The 22,139-nt window shown below is 36.8% G+C and overlaps 3 protein-coding genes across 4 annotated transcripts in view; all 3 read right to left on the reverse strand.

Moving 5' to 3' along the window:
• Positions 1-7,364, reverse strand: part of LOC117303810 (cyclin-dependent kinase-like 4) — a 31,342-nt gene extending 23,978 nt beyond the window's left edge. For both annotated transcript variants that reach the window (XM_033788173.1, XM_033788172.1), the window contains exons 1-2: positions 7,095-7,364; positions 3,687-3,927 (exon numbers count right to left, since the gene is read on the reverse strand). The gene's annotated coding sequence lies outside the window, so the exon portion shown is untranslated. The remainder of the gene's footprint in view (positions 1-3,686; positions 3,928-7,094) is intronic.
• A 5,946-nt stretch (positions 7,365-13,310) lies between these two features.
• LOC117304039 lies at positions 13,311-19,530 on the reverse strand. The gene is made up of 3 exons (XM_033788516.1): positions 19,115-19,530; positions 17,523-17,671; positions 13,311-13,857 (listed from the first exon to the last, which is right to left on the reverse strand). Exons 1-3 carry the CDS (start codon positions 19,205-19,207, stop codon positions 13,671-13,673), a joined length of 429 nt encoding a protein of 142 aa, XP_033644407.1. The 5' UTR covers positions 19,208-19,530; the 3' UTR covers positions 13,311-13,670.
• Positions 19,531-20,134: 604 nt separating this feature from the next.
• LOC117303965 (octapeptide-repeat protein T2-like) lies at positions 20,135-20,563 on the reverse strand. Its single transcript, XM_033788434.1, has one exon. The coding sequence runs from the start codon at positions 20,561-20,563 to the stop codon at positions 20,135-20,137; it is 429 nt and encodes a 142-aa protein (XP_033644325.1).
• Between the last annotated feature and the right edge of the window lie 1,576 nt (positions 20,564-22,139).

Raw genomic sequence — 22,139 nt, forward strand, 5'->3', positions numbered from 1 at the left:
AGAGACGCTTAAATAATATTGTTTGAAGGCTTTTGATATCAGCATTCATGGTTGATATCCCTTTAAATGTCATTTAAAGGGATATCAACCATGCTGAATGTAGGGACCTTAACGGTACATTTGTATTTTGGAAGTGCTCCATTTATTTTAAACCTATAGACACGATGACAAACACTCCACTAGGGTCGAAACGTCAGGCCATTATACCATCAGGCCATTTGGTTGGTAAGTTGTTTGAGATGGTGCTTTTAATACCTGGAATGGTTATGTTCACGCAGAAAGAATAATTGTTGAGTAATAACCAAAGGTTCACCTCCTTTTAAACATGTCATAGGGTTTGGTACCTTTTGTAAACCAAAAAAAAATCAAAAAAACCACAGAGCCATGTTTTCACGAGAGTCATGTAATACGTTGTTACATTGCTAAAATGATTTTTCGTTTTCATGACATTGTTTTACTCATTTCTCAAAAAGTACAGCACCTCAGCAAGTACCCTTTAAAAGGAAGCTTTCTACCGTCATTATCTTCAAACGGTGTTTTTGTGTTTTGTACCAAAAGTACCAACAATACACTTTAACTATGATTGGATAGGAGTGAGCCCCAGTGGAGATATGTGTACCTTTCAGTGATATTGAGGACGTCCAAACATGACCCTAAACAATTGTATACAAGACAACCTGGACCATGTTTGACAGGCAAAGCCATGCAAAGCTCAATCAAATAATAATCATCAATCAAATGAAAGATTCAGGGAAACATGATGATATGCATGCCATTAAAATCTAGCAGCTTCTTTAAAATAACAAATTTCCCAATTACAACACATACGCTTTCCAGTATTATTGAGGGATGTACAGATGATTCATTTTTTTATTGTCTTAATTTTTTCTCTCCCCTTTCTATCATTTGAATTACCGGAAGTTTTTATCTACATTTGCAAATCATTATTAAAATTATCAGCGTCTACCTAATTATTCACATCTATATGTAATGCATTCACAGAGCACACTGAGCTTGTTCCACTCGAAGTCAATTTGTTTAGTCAGCTGTTATGTTTGGTTCGTGATTTACGTGCAGCATGTGTAATGAAACACATAGCGAGTATAATATTGTGGGTACCAAACCTTGCCAAAAATATGCTTAAAGGCACTGGACACTATTGGTAATGGAAGACTTTTGGGACGTTTGGTGGCAGCAGATTTGCTGGGTAAAATCCATTGTTTTCGTTAATGTGTACATACTCAGAACTACGTAGACAATGGAAATTTACCTAGAAAGTCTGCTGCCACCTAGCGTTCCAAAGTCTCCCATAACTGAAAACAATTGTTAGCATAAAAACTTACTTGGTAACGAGCAATGGAGAGCTGTTGATAGTATAAAACATTGTGAGAAACAGCTCCCTCTGAAGTAACGTAATTTTTGAGAAAGAAGTAATTTCTCACTAAAATATTTGAATTGAATTTGAGACCTTTTTTTTCTTTGAATTCAAGGCATCTGAAAGCACAACTTGTGCGACAAGGGTGTTTTTTCTTCCATTATTCTCTACCAACTTCGCCAAAAGCAATTGAGTTCAAATTTGCACAGGTTTGCTATTTTATGCATTGTTGAGATACACCAAGTGCGAAGACTGGTCTTTGACAATTTCCAAAGGTGTCCAGTGCCTTTACAGACAACTTTGTGCAAAGATACCATTGGCTAAGGTATCACAAGAATTTAAAAAAGACATGGATTTGTTATGCAGTTAAAGGAACTTGCTGCCTTGGATCAATCGAGTTGGTCCATGAAAAGCGTTTGGAACCATTTGTTATAAAATCATAGTGGTTACAAAGATATTTAAATAGTAGAATGTATGATCCACACAAATGCCTCGGATTGCATGGTTATCCTTTTATTAGCTAGTAAACAAACACAAACACGGTCGGCCATTTTCAGGGGTCAAAAACTTGACTCCACAAAATGGCGTGCCGTGTTATTTTTACGACGTATAAAGAAACCATGCAATTTTTAGGCATGTTTGTGGATAATTAAATTCTACTTTCACACCATCTTTCTAACTAGATGCATTTTATAACAAACAGTTTCAAATGCTTTTTATGGACCAACTCCCCAGAACCAAGGCAACGTGTCCCTTTAATGGAAAGGTACACGTTTGGTACTTGTCAAAGACCAGTCGTCTCACTTGGTGTATCCAAACATAAGCATAAAACAACAAGCCGTGAAAATTTGAGCTAAAATGATCATCAAAGTTGCGAAAAAATGATGAGAGGAGAAACACCCTTGTTGGTTGAATTTGTGTGCTTTCAGATAGGAATAAAGACTTCTAGCTAGAAGTCTTTTATTATTTTAGTAAGAAATTACCTCTTTCTCAAAAATGATCCCAATGCTACTTCAGAGGGAGCCATTTCTCACAAGGTTTAATACTATCAACAACTCTCCAATGCTCGTTGCCAAGTCAGTTTTTAAGTTAATATTTGTTTTGAGTAATTACCAAACGTGTACCTTCCCTTTAAGTGATGGTGATCACACATGCAATGTAGGTTCAAAGGCAGACAGGCATACAATATGCCTACTGAAATTAATATCTGAGGATTAAAGGGAAGGTATACATTTGGTAATCACTCTTCATGGCTATTAAAACTTACTTGGTTTAAAGTAAGACAGGTTTAGAAAGGATAAAGTATTTTGAGAATCATTTCCCTTTGAATTAATGTGGTTATATATGGAACAAAACTCAGTTTTTATCCCCCAATTGAATCTGAGAAGCGTTACTGACGGTAGCATCTCAGATTGGAAGTTCCAGTATTACCGATTGTTCTTCTTGAGCAACGTTTATGGAGCAACTTGCGCAAGTGAACTTAAGCAGTTGCGTAAAGTTTTGTGAAATCGGCTGCTGCGTGAACATATCTATAACAAAACTACAACATTTTAGAATGAATTTTACTGATTAGTTTTAACTTATTGGTTTTTCGAACCATTTTATTGTTGATTGCAAAAACTTCCTTTTAATCCTTCATTGAGAAACTGCTTAAGCCGTCAATAATTTTGCCAAGTTTTAACATGGTTCAACTACAATAGTTGAATAGGAATGTGACCAAGAGCATTGGATTTGCAATAACAAGCATACATTGTGTCTATAGTCCTTATAGCTGTTGAGCGCAAACTATTCCGCAAACTAGCTGACCGCACATATGAAACAATCTTCAAGATGCGCCGCACAAACTCTAAGCTTTTGTGAGCGAAACTTGCGGGCTCCAAATTTGCACATGCGGATGAAGTTTGAACGCTAAATTGCCCCTAGCTCAATATGAACTTCACAGCATAAATTAACAGATACAGTGCCGCGTATGGGTACGCTTTCTTTCCCAGTTCCTGGACATCACCATTTGTACCTTAGTTTCGGTCTTAACTAAAAAAAAACTTTTTAAATTCTCAAGAACCCTGTTTTGAAAAAGTATGATGTGGAATAAAAGATGCAGGAATGACTTTTGATTCATGGTTCGAAACTGCAAAAGCCGGAAAAAAAATAAGGATTTTGACACTCACCAAATTTAGGCAAGGCTTGAAATTTGTGTGGAATAATGTGCACAGGCCTAAACATGCGTGCACAAATGTAAATTCAGTGGAGGCTGAAGTTTTTCGTGAGAAATGAAGTTTGCGCCCAACATACATGTAGCCACCCCACTCACCTTTAATTAAAGTTTTCCAAACCATGCACAAGTAACACCAAGTTGATACTCTGTGATGGAAAATTTAGTTGAACAACAACACAATTTCTCCAACATTGTCTGATAACATCTAATGTGGTCATATAAATGGATCCTTCCAGTGAGCGTTGAACCTATGATGTGATTGATTTTCAAAAGCAAATCAGATCTCCCACACGTCACATGATGATCTCCTGGCGTAGGAAAAGCCACCTTCGCAATTCTGTTAAAGAAATGAAATATAATTAAACAGGTACACTCAAAAGCAAGTCCAAGACCATGTGTGTTTTTTATTTATTTATTTTAAAAGGTTCTTTTACAGACACTGGACACTATTGGTTATTGTCAAAGACTAGTGCTCATTATATAACATACAGATCCTTGTCATTTGATTGGTGGAACCTACTTCACGTGACATTCACTATTATTCCCATCCGCACCGGCGATCAAAAGAACCTATTTGCCCATGGGGAATAGCATTTCCCATTCAACAGTTAGGATCATCCTTGTTCCCAATGATCATCCTTGTTCCCAATGTTTATGAGCAGTACAGCGCCGCCGCGCCGCTGCTAAAACAAAGGAGCATTTTGATTTTTGGTGGTTGTCAGTAATTTGTGTGATTTTTCATAGTGTTATACTAAAATACATCAAATGACAAGGATCTATAATGTGTCAGTTATATATAAAATACAAATATTGAGAGGCTTTAATTCGTGGAATGGAAGGAATATTATCGCTCGGTAAAACTTGGACTGTTCCATTTCACTCACCTTCGCCTCCTGAAATGGAACAGTCCAAATTTTACCTTGAGATATTATTCCTCCCATTCCACTCTGAGCCACTCAATGTTTATATACAGTTGGTGTATAACAAACCTGTGAAAGTTTGAACTCAATCAGTCGTCGAAGTTGTGTGATAATTATGAAAGAAAAAACACCCTTGTTGCACCATGGTCACACAAAGTTGTGTGCTTTCAGATGCTTGATTTCGAGACCTCTAAATCTGAGGTCTCGAAATGAAAATCAGGGCAAACATATTTTTTTCTCAAAAATTACGTTACTTCAGAGGGAGCCGCTTGTTTCAATGTTTATACCATCAACCTCCCCCTATTACTCGTAACCAAGTAGGGTTTATGCTAATAATTTTTTTTAATAGTTAGCTAAGTGCGCTCAATTATTGGTTCAGTAAAACTCTAGGCCTATGTTTAATCTTCAAGTTCTCTAAATATTATGAGCTCTGAATCTATTTTCACACACTGTCGTAAGTTGCAGTTTTATCTAGCCCTTACTCTTAGTACTATGAGGTGCGCTCATTTGACAAAAGTCTCCAAAAGAGTTGATTATCGGGACGAACCTCGTAGTGCTGGGATCTACATGTAGCCCTATGTTAGTAGTCTCTCAAATTTGTCAATAAATTTTGTTTGGGTGCTGCAGTCAGAAGTCATTTAACTTGTGAATTTTGTGATATCCATATAATCAGAGACCACACTTCTTTTTTTCCCCCACAATAATCATTAAGAATGCCTCAGATTGCACAGGTGAGCAGCACTGGCTTATAAAATCCTAGTTGCGATAATGTAACCCTCTACAGGACAGCCGCACAGTCCTGCCGTCGGTCGGGAGGAGGGTTACGTTATCGCAACTAATAAAATCCCAGTGTCACCATACCTACCTGGGATCGATACGAGATGCAACTGACTTTTAATTTCAAGTAGGCCTATTAAACCCAACATGTCCCAACAAACATATTCACAATCAATAGGCCTATCCTTAATGTAATGCTTTTAATGGGATCTTATTTGATGATACCGGTTTTAAGCCAGCATAGGTTATCAATAAATAAACATATAATTTTAAATAAATAAAGCAAGTATTAAATTTAAAGTACAAAAACTAACAGCAAAAATCACTTGATCGTCCTTGCCCTCTGATCCTTTTTTAGGCTGCATCCTAATAGTATAGTAATATATTTTATGTTTTGTCCCCTGCAACAAAAAATACTATTTGCTATGTATTTTAATTTGAGCTTGGCCTTGGCACCAACTTTTATTAAATCACCATATTCTAGACAAGCAAGTTCTACCATGGTTTCTAAAAAAGAACATTCCACTGAATAGTCTGACTCTCTTGCCCCTTCAAACAAAATAGTAAAAAAACTAAATTCCCTCATGCTCCCGTATTTTTTTGAAGAAAAAAAACCCCAAAGATCATAACCTATTGACTTAGAGTTAATTTTTATTTGGCATGTGACTGACAAAAAAATTGCATGTGATTCTATGCCCTATAATTATGAGAGTAGATGTTCACCAACTCAAATGTCTTCATTAATTTATGATCTTAAATTCTTAGTACAAAAGAGTTACAAGCACAACTTTACAAGACAATTTAGCAGACAAAATAATTAAAGGAACACGTTGCCTTGGATCGGTCGAGTTGGTCTTTTAAAAGCGTGTTGTAACTGTTTGTTATAAAATGCATATGGTTGGAAAGATGTTGTAAAAGTAGAATACAATGATCTACACAAATATGCCTTGAAATTGCGTGGTTTTCTTTTTACCTCGTCCAATAACACGGTCGGCCATTTATGGGAGTCAAAATTTGGACTCCCGTAAATGGCCGACCGTGCGGAAAAGTTTCCGTATGGCGCCACCACTTTTTCATCCGATATGAAATAATATAGTATCTTATTTACCTCAATGATAAATCCCTTTTTGTAAAAATGAGTGAAAAAGTGGTGGCGCCATACGGAAAGTTATCCATACTTTTAAAACATCTTTCTAACCATATGCATTTTATAACAAACGGTTTCAAACGCTTTTTATAGACCAACTCGTCCGATCCAAGGCAACGTGTTCCTTTAAAGGCTATAAATAAAATGGACATGCCTGCCCCAATCGCACGGTACTGGTGGGGGCTGCAAGGTCATACCATGTCGTACTGTACAGGACAGTCAGTAGAGAGAGATTGGATTTTGAGTTCAATACGAAATGTGCAAAGTTTGATACACTCAGTATAAAAACACAGGGACAGTGCAGTGTAACACAATAACACTAACAGTTACACTTAGCTTCGATTTAATTAATATAAAAAAACATATACATTCATTCAACACATACAATTAACAACACAATATGAAAGAAACAAGGGATAACTTTCCGTATGCCGCCACCACTTTTTCACTCATTTTTACAAAAAGGGATATATCAATCAGGTAAATTAGATACTATATTATTTTATTTCGAATGAAAAAGTGGTGGCGCCATACGGAAACTTTTCCGAAACAAGCTTGAGGTAAACTACAAACTCTAGTAGGTCCAACGTGTGACCCATGATCCGATTGATATACAGTACGTAAGTCATGTAATTTGCAAACGAAACTTTAATCACTTACCGGTCGGTGCCGATTAAATTTGGACCCAACTTTTCGAACGTTGTCACTGTTTAAACGGCCTCGAATCTTCACCCAGACCACGAAGGGAGAACTCAACTAGAATCATGACGATACTAACAAAAGTCTTACTTCAAAAATAAATTATCTTTCCACGTTCTATGGTGACTGATTGACGGGTACTATGAGTATAATAATATGAGTGTCACAACAAACGTGTGCAAACTTTACATAGTGTGTAACAACGGTGTACCCCCGTTTGATGAGATTCTTCGTTACGCACGTCACACACACCATACATACGTGTACTATGGTTTCGTTGATTGCATGCAGTGCGGGGAGCCAGCGCCGCCACCGATCAAACGATGATCAACCATTCATGCACTGTGCGTCCATTACGCAGTTGCTAGGGGCAACATGCATCAATAACTAGATAGTGTATTTAACGCATGGCGGACTGCTTGAAAACCGTTCTACAAACTTATAAACATTAAAACATAATTATCAGTTAATATACTGAATATAAGGTTAATTCAATTGGCTACAGTTCATTAACATGTATCTTTATCCACAATAATGTTCATCGGGTTACGATTATGATTCAGATATAAAACTGTTTTTCAAATGCCGCCGTGGCCAGATCAGTTGCAATGAAAAGTCCATTCAAGTTACGGATGAGTGCCACTTAAAGCCAGACATAATGGTACTGATCGATCCGTGTTGTGTCTGTTTACATGCAAATAGAGTAACAGAACGTATGGTAAACATGGGACGATAATCGCATATGAATGTGGGATAACACAATTACGCCCCGTGCCTATACCGGTCTCTGAGCCCGAAAAACGGGCGCTGACGAAACTTTTAGAAAATTAGAATTTTTAATGAGCCACACCCTCTGAAGCAATTATTTTCAAACACTCCAAACTGCATGCAAACAACGTTTTGGGGGGAGCTGGCACACGGGATGGTGAATGAAGCTCGATCTGAAATCGTTATACTCCAAAAATCTTAAGTTGGCCCGATGGAGGAAGAAAATTTGTCTTCCTCCATGGTTGGCCCCTCAAAACAAAAAAGTGTCATTAGGCCTATGTGAACGACGACACTTGGTGTGTGTGTTTTTCTGTGATACGTTTTTATATCAGTTGGAATAATGACCACGGAGTGATTGGGGTCACAAAAATTGTATGTTTCCTGACTTCAGCCGATGAGTACTCCAACAGAGTCCATCGCTTTTCAACAACTTCAAGGCCTCCCCGCAAACTACTATAAGTACCACAAACCAAATGGAAGAAACTACCCGGCCCAACGCAATTGAATCGGGATAGAAACTCGCTACCTTGGGTCATTTTTCCAATTTAATTCGACTTTAAGGCTCAGAGGTTATTTGTAAATCAACTTTATTTGCGCCTTTATTTAAACTCGAAGGCTACATTTTGTTCAAAATGAGTTGGATATTGAGTATTCAGCCTGACTTTACACAGCACTGGGTAAATCACAAACAATTTGATTAAAGCGACGGTCTTATACTTTGGAGACAATCGAATAAAGCACCGCTGGCGCTACAGCCGGTATACCGTCCCCACACTACCCCCCCCCCCCAAAAAAAAAAAAACCCCCAGATTAACACTAATCTAACACAGTTTGAAGACGATGATAGTAAAAAGCTTCCCTGAAAATATTAGTTGCCGAGGAGCTGTAGTTTTTGAGAAATGAGTTAACAATGTCATGAAGATAATTTTCGTCTCACTGATCTTGAGACGAAAATTATGCCATTGTTTTACTTATTTCTCAAAAACTACAGCACCTCAGCAACTAATGAAGCTTTGTATTATCTTTATCTTCAAACTGTGTAAGTTTAATGTAAATCTGTGGACATTGTGTTTTGTGTTAGAAGAAGTACCCAAATCCTTCTCAGGTTGTTCAAATTGTTTTTAGGAAAAAATAATGCATTTTGAATAAGGTTCACCTGACAAAGCGCCCCACCCCTTCCCTTTTTAACCCCACTATGTATAGAAGAACAATGTGCATACACCATAGAGCTATAGCTCTATGGCATACACACAAATTTGTTGATCTAATAAAAAGTTACATACTGCAAAAAAACGATAAAGAAGTGAACATGAGCACTCGATATTATTAAACATTCTGACTTTTTTATTTCAATTATTTTGCACACACATACTCTTTCAATATAAAACATGCTATAGGGAAATCGCTTTAAGGTTTTTATCCTTTCTGTTATTACCCCGTATAACAATTTAGTCGGCTCAACATTATTATATTAGGAGTCTAACTTCGACAGCCGTCATAAAAATCGCGTGTAGTTGCGATCGGTTAAAGCGCTCATTGTGAAGACAGACTATGGGTACTGTGGATCGTATTGGTATTAAGACTGGGTTGCTGTAAAAATCAAAGATATTTTTGAAATGTTGACTTCAAAAAATGGATTTTGGCAAAACTCCATGTACGAGTAGGTATGGTTACACAAAACGCAAAAATCGAAAAAAAGTTATATCAGACATTGGTTGCCATGGTTACGGTGAAGTGTTGAAATATAGGTGAATTGAAAGTACTGGTACGTCTAAATGGGGAAACGTTGAAGTTTTTCTTTCACACACATTGCACAACCATGTTTACTCTTTCAGAAAATGTTTTTAAAAATTAAGTGTGTGATCAACTTTGGATCGAACCACTATTTATAGGGGTGTTTTTGTCATATTTTCTAATAGCGAAAAATAGGGGTGTTGAATTGGGCCATAAGTCAGAAAGTGGCACTTTGTGGATTTTGCCACTTTTATAGTTGGAAGATAAGGTACCGACCTACATAAAAATGCAATAAAATGTTTTGGTATTTTAAGTGCGCGAACACAGTTTTGCCGGAAAGTTAGCACTTTTTCAGGGGAAAAAACGCAATAAATGACCAAATAAATGAGTGGAAAATATCAGGTACTTTTTTTTTTTTTTTTTTAACCTTATGGGTGGAAGGGCTTTGAGGTACATTAAAAAAAAACCTTTTGAAATCACCACATAGCCCGTTGCCATGGTAACAGCTCATTTTGTGTTTTGGCAATTTTTTGCCGATTTTGTGTCTGAAAAACTGTTTTTTATAAATTTTTATAAAACCGTTCACGTCAATACAACGAGTCGTCCTTTGTTTTAGTTGAGACAAACAATAATTGCTTTAACTTTTACCCTTATGCTATTTTTAGAACAGCATTAGCGCATGTCTTTAGAAAATTGCAAAATCAGCATTTCAACATTCTAAATGACAATTTGCCAGGGTTCTCAAAATGTTGTCCTTTCGGTTGTATTTTGGGCCAACATTGGTCCTTCCATTTTGAGAAAAACTTTTGAGAATTACAATTGTATTTTGTTGTAACAGTACAGCCTAAAAACATGCATTTTGAAGTTGTTTTCTTCAGATTGAAATAATAACATTAATAAAATAATACTTTTATTTTTTAAGTTTTCCATCAATCGGGTACCTTTCATTAGCACCCTGTAGCCTTGTGGACTAGCCAACATTGACCAAGAATATTTTGAATGACCTAAGTTTTGGATTTTATACACCCCCCCCCCCCTCAACTTTGTTGACAATGCATTACAAAGCGCTGTGAACAGCGCTTTCCTTTGTTGAAAGTCCCTTTTTAAATTCCAATTGCACATAATTAGTAGTAGGAAAGTTTGAAGTGTCTTCAGTTTCCTTCAGAGAATATTTCCCTTTCGGTTGTGATTGGGCGGTTATTTGTGTTTTCATGTCTGGGGAGCACAAAATGGGCAACTGTATCATGTAGTGACACGGTCTTAAACATGGTAATATTTGCAAAAACAAGATCAAAATAATTCTCTAAAATGGCATTTTCTTACATGCTGAACAATGATGTTGATTAAAAAAAAACAGGATAAAATAAAGCAACTCTCAATTGTATACAGTGTATAGTTCGAAGACTCTCCCCAGCTAATTCGGCTGGTATAGTGTTATCCGGCCATGTTCCATTAAAGGCAATGGACACTATTGGTAATTACTCAAAATAATTATTGCACCAAACCTTACTTGGTAACGATTAATGGAGAGAGGTTAAAGGTATAAAACATTGTGAGAAACGGCTCCCTCATTGTTTTCGAGAAAGAAGTAATTTTCCACGAATTTGATATTATGCATATGTTGAGATACACCAAGTGAGAAGACTTGTCTTTGACAGTACCAATAGTGTCTAGTGTCTTTAAGGAACTTGGAAATTAATTGATATTCGTAACCATTAGTTGAACAGTCACTGATTATGTGATAGCGTGCGCCGCGTTAATGACGTGTAAGACATTTTTGATATTTCATTTTTAGTGATGATTGTAGCTGCTATAGCCAAACGTAAATGACCACAAACATACAACAGAATGTCTTTGTGATGCATGTTTATACAATTGAAAGTTATATCTGTATACTTGTAAGTTGCTTTGCTATTTTGTGTGCCTGTGTTTTCAATCAACATCATTGTTCAGCATGTAAAAAGTAACTAAAGAGCATTATTTTTTTCATATGATTATGAAATTTGCAAATTTGTTTTCTTCAAAAAAGCATGAAGTTTCTGGCAACACTGCTCCACAGTTCAGAAAATACAAAAACTTTCTTTTTTAATTCTGTGATGCATGTTTATACAACTGAGAGTTAGAGTGTCATAAAATGCTTTATTATATTTTGTCAGTCTTCAATCATTGTTAAGCATGTAGAAACTCATAAAAAAGAGCATTATTTTACAACTTTATATCTATACAATTGCCAATAAGCATGAAGCTCTGGCAACACTGCTCAACAAATACCAAAACATTTTTTCGAAATTCCTACAGACCAGTATCTTATCTTTCAAGCCTGGTAGCAAAACTTTCCTAAATATGCTACTTTCGGACTTCTGACAAACTTAGCAACCCCCTCTATTTCCCAAATTGCCCTTTGTTCAAAACACCCCTTTTTGAAATAATGGATTGTTCCATTCACAATTAACTGTACCTGTGTCAGGTGCATTTTTTGAAATACCAATGATGTATATTTACCATATTCAGTTGAGAGGCAGGTCATATAATTTGGTATTTACACAGTGTAGCTCTCAACTTTGGGTAGTTTTACTTTATGAAAATAGCTAAATTAGGTGAAATATGGCAATTTTCTTATTTTTAACCGTTGCCATGGCAACCAAAGTGCGGATGCAAAAACTATGCTTTCTTTTTACACTTTGGTTGAAAGAATTAACATGTGCAAAAAGTAAACAAGATCCTTTAAAACAAATAATATTTTTTTGTTATACAATTTGAAAAATTTTCCCCCAAAAGTTTGAGGCAGCACTGCTCCCCAGTACAATAAATACCAAAAAATTTTTTTTTTAATTCTTACAGACCAGTATTTTATCTTTCAAGCCTAAAAGCAAAACTTTCCTAAATATGCTACTTTGGGACTTTGGGACAATTTTAGCAACCCCCTATATTTCCCAAGTTGACTTTTCCTCAAAACACCCCTTTTTGAAATAATGGAATCTTCCATTCACAATTAACTGTACTTTTCTCAAATGCATTTTTGGAAAGATTATGGATGGATATTTACCATATCCAGCTGAGAGGTAGGTCCACTATTTGGTTTTCACACAGTGAAGCCCTCAACTTTCGGTAATTTTTACTCATGAAAAGAGCTAAACGAATGTGTAAAAGCAAACATTATGCTTTATTTTTACATTTTGGTTGATGGCCTTCACTTGTGCAAAGTATAAACGAAATCCATTTTTGAAAGTCTGCCACTACTTCTTGGATTTTTACAGCAACCCAGTCTTAAATTGTTTCAGCAAATTCAAACTCTCCGAAACAAGCTGTGAAATTAAAATCCTATTATGCTTTAATACAGATTAAATACATTCCACTCAAACGCAAGGACCAGGAAAGGGTATTTCTAAATCAAATTGCCAATTGGGTCAGTCAACAGGAATATTTATGAATTTGTAAAAACTTGGAAGGTTTGTCCTTTGGAACCAATTATTATGTTCAATAATCATTCCAGATGATATTAATTCAAGTATAAAAACAGTGCAAAACTAGTTGCAAATAATAAACAGTTAATTATGTATAATTTCTAGGAAAAGTGACAATCTTGAACATTCTATAAAAGTGCATACATGCCTGCTAATTGCTTTCCCTGGTTTTCATAATGTCATATAAAAGTGATAGTGCATAGTACACACAAACAATACTCAATAGTTTTTTAATTTACAGTCGTGAGTTACAACAAACAAAATCAAAATCAAGACTGGAACACTTTGTGAGTTACAGTGCTAAAATTGTGGTTTACCACAAAACAAGAGTATCATTTCACACAAATTCAAAAGACTACAGAACACATCACTTCATGAAAGTCTTGAATATTTATCGGCACACCGTTAGCACAAATTATATGGAATTATATCTTGTGGAGTCTAACACTGCGTATCAGCTGTTGTTTGTTAACATAATGTTGATCATACCGGCTAAAAAAATCTATCTTTGACACCCATCCCCAACAAGATTCATCTTAGAATTATCTGTCCTGCTTGATGCAGGAACCTCTTAAGAGTACTCAGGGTCAAGAAAGAAGGTTGCGTCTCCACGATATAGCCCATGGTCTCGTAACACCTTAGCTTTACTCTTATGATCTTTCATGGCATCTGTATACAGACGCTCTTTGTCATCTTTCTCCATCCTCCCTATCATCTCATTGTGCCAACGACGCTCCTGCATCAAGCGCTGAAGTTGTCTGAAAAAATAGTTACAAACAATTGTCTCATTTTTTTTTATGAAATGAAGGTTCTCAAAAAAAGGCTACTCTGAAAGAAATCTAGAAACTAATTGTTAATAATGTGACAAATACTTGTTGATGGATCAGCTAATTGCAATGCACCCCTTTCATAAAAAAAAGATAAATGGACAAATGCTGCCGTTTTTGTTAAAGAAAATAATAATAAAAAAAAATAAAAAAAACAGAGTACGTTCAAAATTTTAATACAAAGGGAAATGGAAAGAAAACTTTCTCATATATGTTTAAACTATCAAACTAAAAAGTTGCTGTGAGTTGACTCATCTTTTTCTGAAATGACATATTATTTGTGTTTGCTCTATGGGACTAAACCTTGTCTATTTCATTCTAGTTATACCTCCCAATTCGTCTCATTTGGAAGGTATTGTTAACATGTTCATTGAGCCAGTTTCCTAAAACTACTGGCATGAACATGTTTCTCGCATCCCTGTGGAGACATCTTTGTTCTTTCCTTATTAAGAACCTTCGTAGCCTTCATGTACACAAACTTTTTTGTGGAGCAACCCTGTCTTGTGGAGACCTTTTGTGTTCCACATGGTAGTGAAAATGAAATCACTCTAACTAGTTGCCTACGAGGTAAACTTAGACAAGCTGAGATGGGATACTCAAGTTTCAGTGCAGTGCTGCCTTTAGTTATGTTAATGCATACATCTTGAACAAGCACTCAATGTGCCCTAGTTCATAGAGCTGCTCCAGCACAGAAAGTATACAAAATTACACTTATCAGAAAAAGGTTACCAGCTAAAATACCATGTCATAAGTACAATTTGTGACTGGTATCCTGCTCATTTCTGCTTACTAGAAAAATGTTAAGGAATATTTTCTGCTTAAGCAGCTCTATGAAATTAGGCCCAAGTCAGAAAGGCGAGGAAAGAATGGTTGTGTGGAGACAAAAGTGATAGATTAATGATGATAGATTGAGAATGAGAATCATCATCACACAAGAGAATTTAAAATTGAAATGTTCAAAATGTAGATCCATATTGGGATAATTTAGGAGAAATTGACCCCGTTTGAAAATCAGGACAGACATGTTAAGAGAGTTAAAGGCACTGCACTTGACACTATTAATTACTCAAAATAATTGTTTGCATAAAAACTTACACGGTAACAAGCAATGGAGAGATGTTGGTAGTATAAAACGTTGTGACCAACGGCTCCCTCAGAAGTATCATAGTTTTCGAGAAAGAAGTAACTTTTTGCAATTTTGATTTTGAGACCTCAGAATTAGACTTTGAGGTCACGAAATCAAGCATCTGAAAGCACACAACATCGTATGACAAGGGTGTTTTTCTTTGATAATTATCTCGCAACTTCGAAGACCAAGTGAGCTCAAATTTTCACAGGTTTGTTATTTTATGCATAATGTTGAGATACACCAAGAGAGATGACTGGTCTTTGACAATAACCAATAATAGTGTCCAGTGTCTTTTAAAGCCAGTGGACACTATTGGTAAAATGTCAAAGACCAGTCTTCTCACTTGCTTTATCTCAACATATATACATGTATGCATAAAATAACAAACCTGTTAAAATTTGAGCTCGATTGGTCGTCGGAGTTGCGAAAGAAAAAAACACCCTTGTCACAAGAAGTTGTGTGGTTTCAGATGCTTGATTTCGAGACCTCAAATTCTAAACTTGAGGTCTCGAAATCAAATTTGTGAACAATTACTTCTTTTCTCGAAAACTACTCCACTTCAGAGGGAGCCGTTTCCCGCAACTTTGACGACCAATTGAGCTCAAATTTTTACAGATTTGTTATTTTGTGCATGTAAATGTTAAGATACACCAAGTGAGAAGACTTTGACAAGTACCAAAGGTGTCCTGTGTCTTTAAGTATGGATAAAGGAACACTCACCCATGAGGCAATAACTGTTTCATGTGTGAATCCTTGATGATGAATGTGCTTAGAGGGGGTGCCGTTATGTACAGTAATGCATACAAAAGTACAAACAAGTCAATATTTCTCATTTAACTTGATAGTTCATTCTAATTAATGATTCACTTTTTATTTGTTCACATCAAAAGAGTTGCCTGAGTGTTGTCAAAATCATGATCGATTGTCATAATAATTTATGTTTCCAATGAGTTAATTTATCAGTTAATATAATATAAAAAACTACAATTACACAAAAGGAGCAGTTAATAATAGGATATAAATGGAAGTTGTACAATCCTTTTAGGATTTAAAAAGACACATTGTTTTATTTACAAAATTATTATAATACTTGTCATGATGCTAAATGGATTGGGTATTCTTGGTTTTTTAAATACTGTAAAACGAATTGAAATTCAGACAGTTTGGTCCTTGACAAGTTCAGAATCTGTTTTGATCATCAGGACAAATTAATTGTAAGCAACAAACATTACAAATAGTTCTCTGTTGTAGAATTTAAAAATGTTCAAGGCTCACTGTCAGTAATGGAAGAGTGTTTGATTAGTTGTTGGTTACAGATAGCATGGTGTTACTACATCTCCAAGGTAAGAGTTTTGTTCCCTTGTTGATAGTGGTATATCCCTTTGTTGTGTGATGACCTATTGAAATGGGAGAGAGAAAGGAGAGAGGAAAGGGGAGAAAGTGTGTGTCAGTCAGAGGGTGAAGTAAAAGAGTGGATGGTTTGGGTTTGGTGAAGGGACTTGGTGAGAGGTTTAGTTATACCCATACCCTCTTGTTTGATTATTTATTTGTGTTTTATCAGCTGATTAATGTATTTATAAGCTTGTGAACTCAAAATAGTGTTCCCGGAAGTAAATGGACTACACAAAATTACCTCATAACATTTTTTTTATATAGTTGAGATGCAGTCTTCTTAGGGCAAAGTTCTTCGTTGTTAAATTTTACAAGAGGGTGTTTTTTAAAGGAACACGTTGCCTTGGATCGGTCGAGTTGGTCTCTAAAAAGCGTTCTGTAACCGTTTGTAATAAAATGCATATGGGTCGAAAGGTGTTGTAAAAGTAGAATACAATGATCTACACAATTATGCCTCGAAATTGCATGGTTTTCCTTTTACCTCGTCGACTAACACGGTCGGCCATTTATGGAAGTGGCCGTTCATGTTAGTTCCCGATGTAAAAGGAAAACCATGCAATTTTGAGTGATACTTGTGTGGATCATTATATTCTACTTTTAAAACATCTTTCTAACCATGCACTTTCATAACAAATGTTTTCAAAAGCTTTTTATAGACCAACTCGTCCGATCCAAGGCAACGTGCTCCTTTAAGCTGATTTGATGATTAAACACCCTGTTTTATCAGTCTTTTACTTTATAAGAATTAAAATTTTCAGCAAATTTTGACATCCTTTTACCACTTCCTTGCAAACAGTTTACACTCAGTTTGTGTCTTAGTCCTTTAAGTTATAAATGTTCAATTTTGTTGAATGTTCATTTCATTTTATTAATGTTTCCTTCAAATGTCAAGACCCCACCCCCCCCCCCCCCCCCCCATTTATCCCCCCCCCCCCAGTGATTCCACATTTTTAAATACATGTAATGTTATATTCCATAAATGTTTCTCTACTCAAAAACAAAATTAGTGTCCATGGATGGATGTTTTATTAGAGGTGAGAATTATGGGTGCTTTGCATCAACGTTTGGAACTTACTGTTCTCTTTCCTTGTAAGACTTCTTCATTCCACTCTTATCTCTTGTTCGGATTTGTTCATCCAGAGCTCTTTTTCGAGCATCATCTAGATCTTGTCTCTCCCTCGCATGGCGAGCTGCCAACTCGGCCTTTGCTGCTTCTTCAGCAGCCTGCAAAGTTAGTCAAAAAACGAATTTCTCAAAACATTTTTTTAATATTTGTTTTACCACGCATTTCCCGTCTTCGTTCACCACCATCCACAGTACTTAAAAGCAGCTAAATCATCAGAGTCCAGCTTTCTCCAGAAGACGATCAGAGCATCGAAACGTCGAGTTGAAACCATGGTTCTTTTCAGAACCACCCCAACTCATTTAGAGATTATCATTATGGTGTTACTGCAATCCTTTCTATATCGTATTCCACCATGCAAAGTTTCAAATCCTAAATATTTAATATTCTTGTCAAATATCGGGATAAAAACTTCAGAATAGATGCTGTGGTACCTCAAATTGAAATCTAACTCAAGTAGTTAAACAAACAACACACAAAGTATTTATTAAGTTTGGATCCACCTCCTTCTATTTTTTTCCTTTGCTCAGTGTACTATATGCCCTCCTACTCCTAGAACTATTTCAGTTTCGTTCCACGAGACGATAGCGGAACGAAACCGAAATAGTTTGAGGAGTAATTAAAGGCCATACACTCCTACAGTTTTTTTTTTTTTTTTTCTCATTTCCCTTCAACTTTATACTTTTAAAATCAGAACTCCAGATTGTATAGTGCAAAATGTACATATTGAGCCCAACTTCGTTTGGGCTGTCAGCAGGCTGTAATGTGTGGCTCTCTTTTACATTGTCATTTGTCTACCTTTACTATTCTTCCTATTAGTTACCCTAATCATTCACCCTTTATTTATAAATTATACCTGGTACATCCCAACATTACAAAGTTAACGAAAGCCCAACCCAAAGGTGCTAGAGATGTCAATTACAAAATTTAAATAATGAGTCAAACCATCGAGGAAGAACTCCATGGTCAAACAAACAAAATAAATACAAAATGAATGGTGTTTTTTTATTAACCCAGCTTGAGCTTGGAAAAATGTCTGTATCCTGCCACCACTTTTTCAATCGTGAAACTGAAAAGGTGGTGGCAGGTTATGTGTACGGAAATCTTTCCGAAGGGCATTCATGTAGCCCACCTTGTTGAGCTGTTAATGGCTCCGCTTTTATTTTTAACATCGGTCTCATCACTGTCACCATTACAGCCCACCTTCGATACATGTCTTAAACGCTAAGTTTTCAAAGACGCAAAATGCGAGGTAGTTTGATTGCAAATTTCTCCCATTTAAAAAAGTCCTATACTACTCCAACATACCTCATTTTATTCCTTACATCTGTGGAATTACTATAACACATAACAGGGGTTACTAAATGATGACTTTGTCCAGATGTGATTGATTTGAAAATTGGTCCAAAAAAACGTGTACAAATGTGACATGTTCTTGGGCATTCATGATGTTCATGATGACAAAACTTTTATTTCAATTTTCCAGCCACCTCAACAAGTCAATCACCATCGCATTGAAATTGTTATTATCTAATTGCACTCACCTCTTTCTCAGCCTCTCGTTGTTTAAATGCGTGCGTCTTGTCCATTTGACGCTGGCGGAATCTTGCCTCCCAATGGTACGCCATTTGACTCATTTTGATGTTATTAAAATGATCAAATTAAAACTCACAATCACAGCAGTGGTGCGGAAGGAGAGACTTGAAATATAACTCAGACACTTGGGGTCACTGCTGTATTGCTTTTTGCAGCACGCTGCACTATATCCCAAGCAAGGGGGAGAACAGTCAAACTCGCACTCGCCAAGGCCGCATCAAACTATTTCGTGATTCAATCCTGTAAATAAATCAACGCACATGAAAATACAGTATGAAAACGTAGTGTAGTGTGTATTCGGTGTGTTGTTGTGTTAACGTGTATGGCCGGTTTTTTGGGGGCGACTTTTTTGGTGTTTACGTGTACATTGTGTGATGTGTCGCGCGAAGATCGGCGACTTTCTCTATGGCAACCAGTAACTATTTTTAAGCGTACAGTTGGTGTTACAGATTTGATGCTTTGTGGCACCGCTTTTAACGCTCTGGATACAATAAATAAACCCGACGGTATGAAACTATTGTATTAAAAAACGTGGTTTTAAATTAGAAGATATTAAATTGGATGTTTATGCTATAAATATCAGTAAAAGAAAAATTAACTTATTGTGATGAACTACTTCGACCTACAAGATACTTTATGATGCGACTTAGGCAATGGAGGGCGCTATTTATCCAGCCGCCAGTGATAGTGGCTCTTTTTTGCCGTTAAAACGTTCATGGCCCTACCTGATCGACGCAAAACTGAGTGAGCCAGTACTCATCCACTACTCTACTCACCGTACCTTCCTACTCACTACTACTGTGTACATGTAATCTTGAGCATTTATTTTGTTTCAAAAACCCACACATGAAATAAGGCAGTGTATGGGACTGAAAACCAAGTCCCCCATGCACCGGTCTGAGTCCAAGATTCGCCAACATTGTGTCCTCCTCCTCCTCACACTCCGGTGAGTACAGATCTGTGAGTAGCTATGCTCTGTTGTTGCGTTCTTCATGACTTGATGCATCGGCTCGCCTTGCTTGCTTCCTTCGAAACTTGATGCCTCGGCTTGCCTCGGCTTGCCTCGGCTTGCCTCGGCTTGCCTCGGCTTGCCTGCCTCGGCTTGCCTCGGCTTTCTTTGTGACTTGGTGCCTCGGCTTGCCACGTGTTGCGTCCTTCATGATTTTTTTGCCCGTCTTGCGTTTGGACTTGATGCCTCGGCTTGCCTCGTCTTGCTTCCTTTGTGAGTTGATGCCTCGGCTTGCCTCGACTTTGTGCTTCAGTTTGCCTCGTCTTGCGTCCTTTGTGACTTGATGCCTCGGCTTGCCTCGTCTTGCTTTCTTCGTGACTTGATGCCCGGCTTGCCTCGCTTTGCGTCTTGTGACGTGATGCCTTGACTTGGCTTGTTTTGCTTCCATTGTGACTTGATGCATCGGATTGCCTCGTCTTGCTTCCTTCAAAATCTGTTAATTCTTTCTTTGTTTAACTTCGTTGCTTTTGCTTAGACTTTGAACGGTATAAAAAATAGCGCCTGATCGCTAAATATTGGGTGTGGTTGGTTGTCAACGCCGAAACTTCAATAAGGGGCTGCACATCATATCTAAGGCCTATGTACTACTCTTTCTTAATATAATTTTGACGTGAAGACAAACAAGAAAGCATTGACTGCTTGTATAGTAAACGTTAATAATCGTTGTTAAAACGTTGAAGTTATAACATTCGTGCTTTCAACAAAAATGTAACATGCTCTTGAATTGTGCATTCTCAAAAGTCAAGAAATTCGAATTGGGCAGGAAGGGTGCTTGTACATCGAAATGGATGGCGGGCACGCCCCCGTGCCCCTTAGGTATGCCACTGCTCCTGTTTCAGTTAAAACAGTTCTAACTCTTGAGCCCTTTTAAAAATAAAATTTTGCTCCAACTAAACTAGCTGCAAATAGTTGTCTAATCTGAAATGTCATCTACATTGATAGATTTTTCCCCAACATAACCATCCAATATTTCTGCATCAACTATGTTCTTAAATCACTGCCCCAAAATATACGCTCTTTTCATAGTGTCGGCAACCGTTAACAATTCTAACCTCTTTCAACAAAACACTTAATCCGTAAAGGAATTTTCTTCAAAATCAGCGAAAACGTTTTTTAATAGAATTTTTTTCCCGCCATTGATACTTTCTGTATCCGCCCATCACTTTGTCTCCCTTGATTTATTTAGGTCAAAACTTGTATCCTTACCCTGTCCAGAAGGGTTGCCATCAGAATGTAGCAGAGGCACACGCTCTCTATTATACAATTTGCTTTTAACTTTTACAGATTCGAATTCATGTGAAATAAGCAACTTTCGGGTATGTGGTCTTGACAACACTATTCGCTACAAGTTCCATTTATAAGTTCCTTTGTCATGAGTATTGAGAGTTCCATTCCGTATAATACACACGATTATGCCCTTGAATTATTTACCTGTTTAAATGTCAAGTGTTTTTAGCTACCAATTCCTCAAGATGAATATTAAACAAAGAGAAATAAAGTCAAACTTCCATCATGCACATTAATCAAATAAACTCCTTAGAAAGTCACCGTGGTGGCCGGTGTGGCGGTTTCAGTCGTCCGCCGTGTTCGGGTGACGTTGCCGGACATTTCAACACGTTGTTCGAACGGTTTTAGCTTTCCGGCGTGTTCAGTTTTCCGGGTGACGTAGCCAGACAAAAATACCGCCGCGAGTACCCTGGCAAGTATTGTAGTTCAGTGAAATAAAAAAAATAACTAAACAAATAAAATAAAATAAAAAACGGTAATAAATAAATGTAATAAACTAAACCAGAATAATAAAAAATTCTTCTGATTCTCTGACGCTCGTTCGGTATAAATACAGGATAATTTGCTTGGTCTTCACACCAAATTCTCTCATACGATCCACGCGTTCGCCGCTCGTTGTACTCGTGGACGCCGCCATGACAGCTACCGGAGAGTAACACGGATGACTCAATACGGCA

The sequence above is a fragment of the Asterias rubens genome, chromosome 20, assembly GCF_902459465.1.
Source record: "Asterias rubens chromosome 20, eAstRub1.3, whole genome shotgun sequence".
Classification (NCBI taxonomy): Eukaryota; Metazoa; Echinodermata; class Asteroidea; order Forcipulatida; family Asteriidae; genus Asterias; species Asterias rubens.